The 12,227-nt window shown below is 51.8% G+C and overlaps 5 protein-coding genes across 5 annotated transcripts; 3 read left to right on the top strand and 2 right to left on the bottom strand.

The window, feature by feature from the left end:
- Positions 1 to 755: 755 nt before the first annotated feature.
- TGAM01_v210159 (hypothetical protein) lies at positions 756 to 3,720 on the top strand (the record flags this gene model as incomplete). The annotated part of the gene is made up of 5 exons (XM_024550732.1): positions 756 to 941; positions 1,016 to 1,732; positions 1,794 to 2,524; positions 2,577 to 3,106; positions 3,164 to 3,720. The coding sequence occupies 5 exons, from the start codon at positions 756 to 758 to the stop codon at positions 3,718 to 3,720; spliced, it is 2,721 nt and encodes a 906-aa protein (XP_024404521.1).
- Positions 3,721 to 4,031: 311 nt separating this feature from the next.
- Positions 4,032 to 5,981, bottom strand: TGAM01_v210160 (hypothetical protein; the record flags this gene model as incomplete). Its single annotated transcript, XM_018805756.1, has 1 exon — positions 4,032 to 5,981. One exon carries the CDS (start codon positions 5,979 to 5,981, stop codon positions 4,032 to 4,034), a length of 1,950 nt encoding a protein of 649 aa, XP_018660946.1.
- A 467-nt stretch (positions 5,982 to 6,448) lies between these two features.
- Positions 6,449 to 7,938, top strand: TGAM01_v210158 (hypothetical protein; the record flags this gene model as incomplete). Its single annotated transcript, XM_018805757.1, has 2 exons — positions 6,449 to 6,592; positions 6,697 to 7,938. The coding sequence occupies 2 exons, from the start codon at positions 6,449 to 6,451 to the stop codon at positions 7,936 to 7,938; spliced, it is 1,386 nt and encodes a 461-aa protein (XP_018660947.1).
- A 97-nt stretch (positions 7,939 to 8,035) lies between these two features.
- On the top strand, positions 8,036 to 9,110 carry TGAM01_v210157 (hypothetical protein; the record flags this gene model as incomplete). Its single annotated transcript, XM_018805758.1, has 3 exons — positions 8,036 to 8,098; positions 8,163 to 8,918; positions 8,982 to 9,110. 3 exons carry the CDS (start codon positions 8,036 to 8,038, stop codon positions 9,108 to 9,110), a joined length of 948 nt encoding a protein of 315 aa, XP_018660948.1.
- A 738-nt stretch (positions 9,111 to 9,848) lies between these two features.
- Positions 9,849 to 11,999, bottom strand: TGAM01_v210156 (translation initiation factor RLI1; the record flags this gene model as incomplete). The annotated part of the gene is made up of 5 exons (XM_024550731.1): positions 9,849 to 9,884; positions 9,954 to 11,284; positions 11,340 to 11,768; positions 11,839 to 11,867; positions 11,980 to 11,999. The coding sequence occupies 5 exons, from the start codon at positions 11,997 to 11,999 to the stop codon at positions 9,849 to 9,851; spliced, it is 1,845 nt and encodes a 614-aa protein (XP_024404520.1).
- Between the last annotated feature and the right edge of the window lie 228 nt (positions 12,000 to 12,227).

Below are 12,227 nucleotides of genomic sequence, written 5' to 3'. Positions count from 1 at the left end.
CTCTGCTTCAGCTCTACTTGAGAAATAATTGATATACCAGTAGTAGTGAGTTACGGTAGAATCGGCTTGTCGGCACCTCAACTGAAGTTTTTCATCCCATGCTATCTCCGGAGCAGTCAATCTTGCCATTTGCAGAAAAGATGTTCTGGTTTTCAAACCGCCGCAAAGTCAATTGAAGCTCACAGCCAATCAGCGACTTATTGCCACGAGGTTTCAAGGAGCTGGCTGTGCCAGCTGAACGGACTGCCGTAAAGTTGTACGCCACGAGTAAAAAAAGCTGAAATAAGCTTCGTCAAATCAACTGATTTAATACGACAACTGGGGATTTGTGGGCCATGCAGCCCAGTTGATTTAAAGTTGGAAAAAAAGAGAAACAAGAAGAAGAAGCATAAAAGTGTGTATTTCACAGTATAAGGCACTGAATGGTTTTTGGGTCGGAATCAGGGCTGCATCTTGTACCAAAGTATCTATTTTAGAGGATTAATTAAGAAAAGAAAAAAGCACAGAGAGCAAACAGCTTGGCCCAACGACGTCACAGCAGCTTGGCTTTGCTTAGCGAAAGAGCACGCGCAAACGCGCCTCGCACGGCCCCACTACTTCCCATTAAAGAAAGGGCAGAACAACATCCCTTCACTAGGCATATCGTCGTTGAAGCTCCCTTTGCGATTGAGGCCCTTGTTTGTCGTTCCCTTATATATGATTTGCTTTTCCTCCTTCAATAATGCCCAGTTGTGACTGATTGCCAGCTCGTCTCCATGTCCTCGTCCACGCTGCTCGACGTCTACGAAGACGCGTCGCGTGCGCGGTCTGGCATCTTGACGCCCACTTCCGAAGCGAGCTTGATTCACCCGCAGAGAGCTTCTTCGCCAGGCCGGGATGTGCCGAGATCGAGGGTCAAAGGCACCATGGAGCAGCTGCTCAAGCCTTCAATTGCGGTAAAGGTAAAGCTTTGAGAAAGTAGGCCACAGCTAATGAGAGAGCACTGCTGATGATTCTTCATGATCGCTTGTGCTAGCCGCATCCACCAAATCTACATATCCCACCCCGCGTCTTATACCCGTTGATGCTTCTGCCGCGAGGGGACCTTCCGTTGGCGTATATAGACTTTGCAGCTTCGAATGGCGACCTGCCCCAGTCTCGGTTTTACGAATCGTACATTCACGTCCTTGATCTCGAATGTCGGCTGGGCCCTGCGCCTGTGCTTATTGCGCGGAACGAATTGAGGGGCACGAATTATGCGATCGAGCGACAGTCCAACGGGCTTTATGTGATTTGCAAGCTGGGATCATGGGCTGATCTGGAAACCTTGGCGCAAAAAGCCACAGCTGTTAGATATGAGCTACTCTATCCGGTCAAGAGCGAGCGAGCTGAGCATCATGGCGTTGATGCACTTACGACGCCTCAGCTGCATGTCGAACAGAAGAAGAAGAGGGCCGCAATCGAAGCCATCCAGTCTCAAATGAGGAAACGTGTGAGATCCCAGTCTGTGTCGACTGTTGGGCACGTAACAAAGGAGGAACAGCCACTGGAGCTCGAAACCTTTGTGGCACAGCAACCATCGCCGGATATGAGTCTGGAGCAAGTCCCGCTGCCAACCTCTGAGGAAAAAATCCAGGGCGGCGCTTCTAGTCAGGGTGTGGCAACAGGTAGGGAATTGGAACCGCAACAGTCAGCGGACGATATCTTTGAAGGCATCAGAACCCAGTATTTCGATGCGCTGTACAAATCCATGGTACGTCACGTTAATATGGTATTGAAGTTTCTTATTGTCACTCTTGCTCATGCCGCCACAGGGATCCTTAGCGTACTTTGCCAAAGGACCATTGTCCAGGGCTCGGTCAACATTCCACTTGGACTTGGAATCAAATTTGGATATGAATGACCTTGTAGACTTCTTGAAAAGCCTCATCCTCACAACAGTTCAAATCGACAAAAAATACCGCGAGTCAATACCAGAAATTATCACCAAGCTTAAGGATCGAATTGAGAGCTCTGATGAAGGCCGCAAACGGAAACGCAAGCCGAAGAGAATGAAGCTTGGTAAAAGTGGGCTCTATCCGCTCGAAGATGAGAGTGTTATGCGATGGTGGGCTGCAAACAAGCCAGAACCCAATGATGATGCTCCTATTACCCCGTCACAGATCAAGTCTCTTGTTTCCATCCTACGGACGAGAGAGACAAAGCTGCAAATGATTGTCATTATGGAGATCCTTGCCCTGGAACCTCTAAAGGCTGCCGGCGACATTGGCGAGGTCAGCTTGCCCACTTTACCTGGAGCTGCCGATTCAGAGGATCTGCTGGAGAACGTTTTACAGCCTCCTCCAAAGAAAAGAAATAAGCACAATCTTCCAGTTCTACTGGATGTCCATGCCGATCGTCTCACCATTTGGCAGTCTACTGCAAGCGACGAGCAACTACTACTTGAAGATAGTCCTTCCCTACAGACACCGCTGGACGGCAGCCTGGAAAAGAAGGCGTCTTCTGAACCCCTCAGAGACTTCTGCGTGGATGTCATTGTGCCCTTGTAAACCTTCCTCCCAGCTCTTGTTGACTATATGGTACTGACATGCGTTTAGCTTCTCTGCACGTCTGCCTGATCTGTGCGACTCAATCAACCGTAAACTTGGTGGTCCTGTGATCATAGCCCCCATGAAGGGCAGGTCTTTGAAGAAGCCTTCCAGCTCGCGGGATCAGAAACCTGGTGCTGCTGCAAAACGACCCCAGCCTCTCAACTCCCGGAGGACTTTGCAGCGAGCCCTTTCCACAGAGCAGCAACATCGGAGAAGCATTTCGAGGGGTCCAAGCAACGCCATTGCTCTTTTGAGGTCGGCCACCTCGACGACTCTCCCAACTATCAAGCGAGAGAGCTTAGATCCATCTGGGCCAATGTCGCTGCTCCCCACTGACTCGCAGAGGAGGGCCCAGTCTTTGTCTCGAAGTAGTAGCATGAACAACTTGTTTGACGCTAGAGCCAATAAAAAGGCAGCGGTAGATGCTGAGCTCAGGGAAGCTATCTCGGCTCTGAGGAAGCCCAACCGGGAGGTTGTGAGCAAAGCATTGGCTGAGGCGGACGAGCGTAGAACATCTGCCAGTCTTGCCGCTAAAAGTATTACTTCTCCACTCCAAACGACTTTATGTAGGCGATATGCTAACAAATTATCAGAACCGAAAAAGGCAGCTTCAAGGAGCGCTCTAGCTTCAGCCGTCCAGGTCAAAGCTACACCAGCAAATAATCGATTCAAGAACATGATGCCTGTCAAGGCAGAGAGTCAGAAGGCCACAGAGAGCTTTGATGAAATAATTCCTCCGTCGAGCGTGGGGCCTTTTGTTCCCTCCACAGGCAAGCGACCTGTGCTCAGGGAACTCTACAATCGCAGCCCTTCTCCCGTGCTGGAAGCGATAGGCGACACTCCGATCAAGACCTCAGCTAAGCCTAGCTTCATACGCCGGCCGTTGAATGAGCAATCAGCGTATCCTCCCTCCTCCCCGGTAGCACAGAGGAACACTGCATCCGAAGATTTTGTTATTACAGACAGTGTGCGCAAGCCACCGAGAAGTAGACCTGAGGCTTCAGGAGTGATGGAGACACCAATTAAGAAAACCACACAGCAGCGGATTGATTTGTATGCCACTCCTGAAGGAAAGGCGCAGGAGTCAAAGAAGAAGAACGCGTCTATTTTTGAGAAACTGGGGTGGGACGACGACTTTGATGATTTATGAGATGACAGATTCTTACACATTCTGGCAAGCGAAGTTGCATTACAGGCATAGTATTACTATTATGATATCCTGGGGGGTACTACCGTTTCTTTCTTTCTTGTTTTGGTTTGAAGAGGAAAAACAAAGGATACGTGAGCGAGCGTGGGGTCAACGGCGTTTAAGTGCCATGTTTCATCTGAGGTACAGTTGCATAAGAAAATGGGTTTATACAAATGCTGCGCCTTTGTGCATATTATTATAAGAAGCAGAAACTAGAGTAGATGTTCAAAATTATCAACACATACATGCTGCCATCTGAAACAGAATAAAAATCAAGCAGCCGCTGCTATCGGCTCTACTATCATAGTTGGTAAATCCCTGATGTCGACGTGCTCCTGTGACCCCAGATCAACGACCCGAATAGCCTCGAGGCCAACAATGCCCTCTCGTAACGCCAAGAACTGCAGTTCTGTGACGTGGCACGCTCCCGGTGCTACGGGGCCAACCCGCGTGTCGGCGCTGAGGCAGATGAGCTCCGTTGACTCGACCACGGCGTTCTTCTGCAGTGCGTGAAGCACGTTCTCGTCTAGGACTGCGTCTGCGATTTCCTTCTCTCCGCGGCGTCGACCGCTGCTTGACGGGGGGCGGATGGGCCGCACTTCGTTGCGTCGCCGCTTAGGGACCGCAACGAGGGCGAGCTTGCGCGGGGGCCGATTTGAGCCTCTTTCGGAGGAGGTGCGGTTGACGACGTAGACGGTCCAGGAGAAGATGTCGCCGGGATGGACTGGGTGGGAGGGCGCGGTGAAGGACATGGTGATGCCGAGGTCCGGGACGACGGCTTCGGTGCGGTTGGTGGACGCTTCTAGCGAGGGGAGAGCGTCGGGGCGGATCGCGGAGGGGGATTTCAGGTGGTTGATGGCCTGGGCTACGCTGCCGATCGAGAGCTGCGTGGGCCGGTGGGAGCGCTGGATGCCGGACTCGGAGGCCGTGCCGAAGCTGGGGTTAACGGGGAGGGAGAAGTCGATGGCGGTGGTCCAGCTCATGCTAAGGCTTGGGGTGCAGACGCCGGGCACGACATGGACGGCTGCCGAGATGGAGATTTCAAGGTTTCCGGAGGTGTCTCTGGGGATGTTGGCCTCGGTTTGTTTCGGTTTGATGTGATAGAGGAACGTGATGTGGTCGTGCGAGACGCAGCTGAGCGGGAGGCTGAGGCCGGCAGCGTCGTTTAGGTTCTCGACGATGCCGCTGGGGGTTGAGAGTTTGATGTCGTTTAGGAGAGCCTCGCAATCGAAGTGGGAGGTGAAGTCGATCTCCAGGAGGGCGACGATGGTTGCGCTCAGGGGTATGGTGCTCGGGCGGGAAAAGCGTATCCTCGTGTGGAGGACGGGAAAGATCCTGATGCTCAGCTGCGGCAGCGTGCGGAGGCGGGTCATGAAGTCCTGCTGGCGAGTGACGGGCGCTACTCGTGATACTCGCAGCGCGGATAGGCGCGGCTTGACGCCGTTGAGAGCAGAGTCGCTGCCAAAGGACTCGAGGAGGTTAAGGCCCGACGGCATCCCGCTCGTGAGGTACCCGACGTCTGGGGCGATTGGCTCGGTCCAGAGATCCGGATCGAGGCTTGCGGATGCTGAGAAGACGATTGAGGGGCTGTGAAGACGCATCCGTGGTCTCAGGAGAAGCACAGGCATTTTCCACATGGCATACACATGCCGCGGCGCCTCTTCCTCCTCTTCCTCCTCTTCGGCGCCGCTCTCGTACTTATCTTCATCTTCGACTATGAAGGGGTTCTTTGTCTCCTGCAGCCTCCCGCTGAAGATGCTCTCCGAAGCACTCGGTGACTCGCGGCCAGGCAGGCTGCTATTGGCTACTTGTGCTTCCAGGGATATGCTTATCCTGCTGAGATGGTAGTCGAGCTCTTTCCTCGGAAGCCATGGTGTCTTGAGGACAAGCAAGACATCAACAGTCTCATCTTGATGCGAGTTACTCTTCCATGTTAGTGGTGGTGACCTTTTGATATTTCGGAATATGAGCGGTGAGATGGCCCTTTCCTTACCGAAGAATAACGTATCTCTTTGTTCTATGAGTTCATTTATTGGCTTCGAGCCATCAAAACCCTCAAAGGCCCTTTCCAAATTTATGTTTGTCTCTGAGGGGACGAGATATGTAAGATACGAGTTGTTGATAAGCTCAGTTGCCGCATTGGTGGTGTTTATGGACAGCTGGAGGGGTGTCGGCAGCCCAGGAGTTGTGAGGGGACTGGGTACAGTAATGCGAATTGACATGGCTGATCAAAGAGCAAAGGGTGAAATAATCGCGATTATAAATCTCATTAGAATGTGAGAATAATTTCCTCCTTCTGTTATAGATTATTAAAGATAGCAGTAATACGATGCCCGCCAATATGTCTCCATCCGGCTCAAGCTCACTCAAGCTCCAGCGTGGAGAGAGAGAGCCTCAGCGCTGCAGCTAACCCCTGATAAGCTATTACAGGGGCTGAGGCGCAGCCCCGATTGTGCAGAATCCGGTTAGTTGCATAACGATCTCCGAAGCTGGTCCGTGCACCGCAGCAAAGATGCGTGTCTCGCGCAATTGCTGCTTCGTTACAAAATTTAGCACCGAACCAGAGTCAGGCTCTTCTGTCGACGCCAGCCCAGCCATCGCAATCGCTCGCGCGTATTGACTCACGGCCACGACACGATCGCGAGCATCCTCACCAAGGCTCTAGAGAACTGTATCTGGCGTCTGTAAAATGAGCGGCTTTGCGCCTCCCTTCCCGCAGCCGGCCTCGGCCTGGCAAGAACACAAGACGCCCGAGGGTCGAGCGTATTACTACAATAACGTTACCAAGGTGACGCAATGGACCAAGCCAGAGGAGATGATGAGCTCGGCTGAGGTGAGTAATCTTTTCTTTCAAGCCTCTTTTGCTCTACGTTTTCTTAGCGTAACTTATCTTGTCGCTTGCTTGCCCTCATCTAACGTGTTTGTTTCGTTCCATAGCGCGCTCTCCAGTCACAGCCATGGAAAGAGTACACCGCAGAGGGCGGTCGGAAGTATTGGTACAATACAGAGACGCAGCAGAGCTCTTGGGAGATGCCTGAAGCATTCAAGAAAGCTCTGGGTTCGACTGGTGGGCCGAGCAATCCCGTTCCCCAGACTCCGTATTCGCAAGGTGGCGGTTATCCAGCTACAGGACATGACTATTCTCGCGATTCTCGCGATTCCCGCGATTCCCGTGATACTCGCGAACCGTACCCCGAATCCCGTCAAATATCATATGGAAACGACTCCAAAGCGCAGCCAGCCTTCGTCCCCGCCACGAATGACCCAGAATATTCCTCTCAAGAAGAAGCCGAGGCGGCATTCGTCAAGCTGCTGAAACGAAGCGGCGTCCAGTCAGATTGGAATTGGGAACAAACAATTCGCGTAATTGCCAAAGATCCGCAGTTTCGTGCAATTAGGGACCCAAAGGAGAGAAGAGAAGCTTTCGAGAAGTACTGCCAGGACATGATACTCCAAGACAAAGAGCGTGCCAAAGAGAGGCTGACCAAATTACGTGCTGACTTCGAAACGATGCTGAAGCGGCACCCTGAAATCACCCACTATACTCGATGGAAAACCGCTAGACCCATGATCGAAGGCGAGACCATTTTCCGGTCCACCGACGATGAGGACGAGCGCCGACAGCTCTTTGAGGAGTATATCGTCGGACTGAAGAAGGCTCACAAAGAACAACAGGCTAGCCAGAAAAAGAGTGCCATGGATGGCCTGATCGAATTGCTTCCCAAGCTCAACCTCGAGGCATATACTCGCTGGGCTGATGCTAGGGACATCATTTCCTCCACTCCAACTCTTCAAGAAAACGAAAAGTATCAAGCCCTTAGTCAGTTTGACATCTTGACAGCTTTCCAAAACCATATGAAAGGTTTGGAGCGAGCCTTCATTGAGAACAAGCAAGAGGAGAAGAGCCGCAAATTCCGCCAGGAGCGCACGGCGAGAGATGCTTTCAAATCTCTGCTCAACTCTCTCCGCGAAGATGGCAAGATCAACGCCGGTACCAAATGGAGCCAGATTGTCCCTCTCATTGAAAATGACGAACGCTACCTCAATATGGCTGGCCAGGCCGGATCTACTCCCCAAGAATTGTTTTGGGATGTGGTAGAGGAAGAAGAGCGATCTCTCCGTGGCCCCAAGAATGATGTGCTTGATGTCATTGAAGTAAGACTCCCCAGAAAAACATGAACCTCTTCTGTTGCTTTCAGAGAGCTGACCTGCTGCGCAATAGGATAAGCGGTTTGATCTTACCCCAACAAGTGATCTTGAGGAGTTCCTATCCATCATGAAAGATGATCACCGTACAGCTAACATTGACCGTGACATTCTCAAACTCATTTTCGATCGCGTAAGATTACACACCTTCACGTGCGTTTTTGTTTATCTATACTAACATTCTTCCCTTCAACTAGTTGCGTGAGAAGCGTGCCTCGAAGCGCGAAGATGATAGACAGCCCGACCGGCAACAGCGCCGGGCTATTGATGATCTTCGTGCGTACATTAAGCGTCTAGAGCCGCCAGTTGCACTGAGCGATACATATGACAAGGTACGACCTAGACTACTGAAATCAGAAGAATTCCAAGCCGTCGTCTCCGAAGAGTTTCGGCGAAGTGCCTTTGAGAAACATCTCCGTAGGTTACGCGAGAAAGATGAGGCCGATCGTGCCTATCGACGCCACGACCGAGCTTCCATCGAAAGAGACGTCTCAAGACGGGAAAGGGATCGATCTCGCGGCGACCGTTCACATCGCGGCGGCGGGCGTGGTGGCCGGCGCAGCCGCAGCCCAGAACCCGATGCGTATGAGGCAGATAGGAGAAAGGCGATTGCTGAGCGCGAGCGAAACCATCGCAAGTCGACTATGGCAGAGAACCTTTTGACAACAGACCGTAGTCGCCTATCGCCTCCACCATCACGCCGCGAGCGCGATCGTGAACGTGACCGAGATCGTGACCTGGACCGTCCCCCTCGCTCTAGGCGCGACGACGATGCGTTCTATGACCGCGAGCGCAGAGACAGGGAAGACGAGAGAGAACGGCTCTACCGCCGTCGTGCTGATCGAGGTTCGTATGACGAACTCCCCTATGGAGATGAACGCCCAGCAGCCCCCCGGCGTCGTCGTCAGGAAGAGGAAGACGACTACGCTCGTCGGGATTCCAGAGATTCAAAGGTTAGTAAATTATCTACCCCTCAAAATGCCGAGGCATCTCCCCTTTACTCACACATTGTACAGAGACTCAGAAGAGATCGTTCACGTGAGCGCACCCCCCCTCGTGATGGACGTCACCGCAACAGGACCCCAGAACCAGAGCCAGCCAAGGATGTTCGAAGCGGCAGCGAAGAAGGCGAGATTGAAGAGTAATCGAGCCGGTCACTACTTACAAACCATCTTTCTTCCTTTTCCTATTCTTTCACTGTCTGGCTAGTAATCTTTCTTTGCAAACATATTCCCGGACTTTGCCCATGTTCTTTACACCAGTCCCAAATGTAACAACATAATGTAGCTTCATACAGATGACCAAATCTGCACACCGTAACAAGAATAGCTTCATCTTATTGATCCATATAGCTGTTATAATTCCTGGAATATAAACTTTTAAATAAAACCCTTTCACTGTGTCTCTTTTTCCAGCATAGCGTTTCGTATCTCGAATGCAGTTTAATTTTGTGGTACAATTTGTTGAATTTCACAAACGATCCAAATCAATTTCTTTAATACTGTAACTATAGGCATACGACTGTTTAAACAAAAAATGTTTCCCGCGAGGTAGGAAACTGACGGCAGACACCACGCTTATCCATTGTCCCTCTATCTGCGGAAGCGCTCCGGGTCAGCAGCGTTGATGTGGTGTATATTCACCACAAAACACTGCTTTCAATTTTACTACATTTCCGCAGGACCAGACAACAGGGGGTAGACTGCCGTCGCCATTGTTACTCATCTGGGTCGTCATCCTCGCTGACGCCGTCTGTTCGTAGCCCAGATTCATGATCACTCCCCCCTCCGCGGATTACGAACGAAGTAGAAACATGGATACTACAAACGTCTGGAGATGCATCATGGTAGTCGGGTCTGTAGTTCTGATCATGGCTGCCCTTTTCAAGCACTTTCTTCGGGCTTCTCCTCCAAGAAGAACTGTAAAAAAGGGGGTGTTAGTATCTGATAGTCAAGAGCAAGAATGAAACAAAGAGTCATGTTACTTACGTAGTTGCCGCCCAACTTCTGTTCCTGGTCCAGCTGTGAGCCGTACTTGTTGATACGGGGACGGTAGTTGGTTGGGTCACGACGGAATGTGACATCCAGGTTCTTCAAGAAAGTGTTGCAGCCGGTGAGAAGCGACTCAGGCGTGTTAGCGTGGGCATCAATACCGGGCTGGCCGTCAAAGACAATGACGCGATCGGCAAGATAGGTGGCCATGGTGAAATCGTGCTCAACGACGAAAGCCGTCTTCTTAGAGTGCATGATGAAACGCTTAATGACTCGAGAAGCAATAATACGCTGCTCAGAGTCAAGGTAGGCAGAGGGCTCGTCAAGGAGGTAGATATCCGCAGGCATACCCAGAGCAAGAATGATGGCAACACGCTGCAATTCACCACCAGACAGGTTCTTGACTTCCTGGTCAATAAAGTCATCAAGCTTCAGGGGCTTGACGACGTCAGTCTGGAACTGAGGAGACAGGAAGGCCTGCTTAATCTTCTTGAAGAACAGCTGGCGAACAGTGCCCTCAAACTTGGGAGTAATGGTCTGTGGCTTCATGCTGATTCTCATATCTGGGACAGAGCTCTTGCTGTCTGGCTTGATGGCACCAGCAAGAAGACGGCAGAAGGTGGTCTTGCCAGTTCCGTTCTCTCCCATCATGACGATAATCTCAGAGTCGGTGAATTCTCCAGCATCGACACGAAGTCTGAAGTTGCCAAGGGTCTTCTCAATCTTGGGGTAGGCGAAGGCACGCGATCTGTCGATGGCGAAGTCGTCGGTAGCCTCAGCAAGACGGAAAGTAAGAGACTCCTCACGGAATCGCAAGTTCTCAGTGGGAATGTGACCATCCAAAAAGATGTTGATACCTTCACGGACGGAGTAAGGCATAGTGACGACACCATAGATGGCCGGCTTTCCGTAAAGAACGCAGACATAGTCGGAGAGATAGTCGAGAGTAGACAAATCGTGCTCGACGACGATGACGTAGTCATCGTCGCGGACAAGCGAACGAATCATCTTGGCCGCACTCAGACGCTGCTTGACATCGAGGTAAGAAGATGGCTCGTCAAACATGTAGACATCGGCCTTCTGGACGCAGACCGTGCCAATCGCAAAACGCTGAAGTTCACCACCAGAGAGCAGAGTGATGTCTCGGTCCATGATGTGGTTCAGCTCCAGAATCCTGGTCACTTCCTCAGTGTTTCCAAGAGTGGCACGGCTCTGGATGAGATGGCGAACGCTCTTCTCCGGGCCACGGACAGCCTTGGGGATTTGATCGACATACTGGGGCTTGACGACAGCCTTGAGATCGTCCTCCAGGAGCTTGGTGAAGTAGTCTATGTTTTATGTTAAAATGGCATCCTCTTCTTGAGTTGAACAATAATCACTCACTCTGCAGCTCAGAGCCTCGGAAGTGCTTGATCACATCCTCCCAGTCAGGAGGGTTGTCGTGGCGACCCAAGTTGGGCTTGAGCTTTCCGCTGAGAATCTTCAGCGCGGTACTTTTACCAATACCGTTGGTTCCGACAAGACCGAGAACCTGGCCAGGTCGGGGCATAGGCAGACGGTGGAGCTTGAAGCTGTTGGGGCCATAACGGTGCGTGACCTGGCTCTCGAGGTTGGTGGGCAGGTTGATGATGGTGATGGCGTCGAAGGGGCACTTCTTGGGGCAGATACCGCAACCAATACACAGCGACTCGGAGATGAAGGCGAGGCGAGATTCGGGAGAGACCTCAATGCAAAGCTTTCCACTGCGAACCACGGGGCAGGACTTCTTGCACTCCTGGCGACACTTGCGAGGACGACACTGTTTGGAGGGGCCTGAGGTCAGCAAAATCGATCGATGGCGGGGTGATTGGCGGGGTGGCAGAATTCAATAGCGAGAGGTTACGAACTTTGTCAGTGTTGACAATGGCGATACTGTGTTCAGAACGTTAGCAGGAATGCCACCAGGTATATCCACGCATCATGCATCATGCGCGAGCTTGTATGATTCAGTTCAGCCCGTCTACATCATCGCGTTGCCACGTACCGAGTGAGCTTGTCCGACATGGCGACGACTGCTGGCGATCAACCGGTCCGTCTAGGGTAGCGATGGATTGGGATTCGACGCGGCGACCTGGCTGCGGTTGCTGAACAGGATCTGCAACGAGGCGATGCTGATGAGCTGGATCGCGAGGGGTGCAAAGCAAAAAGAAAAATCAGAATTCGACGGGGGTGGGCAAGTTTTAGCTCTTCACGGCGAAAAGGATAGACCAGGCGTGGTCATCAATTTTTCTC

The sequence above is a fragment of the Trichoderma gamsii genome (genome assembly GCF_001481775.2).
Source record: "Trichoderma gamsii strain T6085 chromosome Unknown Scaffold_57.2, whole genome shotgun sequence".
NCBI classification, from domain to species: Eukaryota; Fungi; Ascomycota; class Sordariomycetes; order Hypocreales; family Hypocreaceae; genus Trichoderma; species Trichoderma gamsii.
This window is presented reverse-complemented; position numbering and strand designations above follow the sequence as displayed.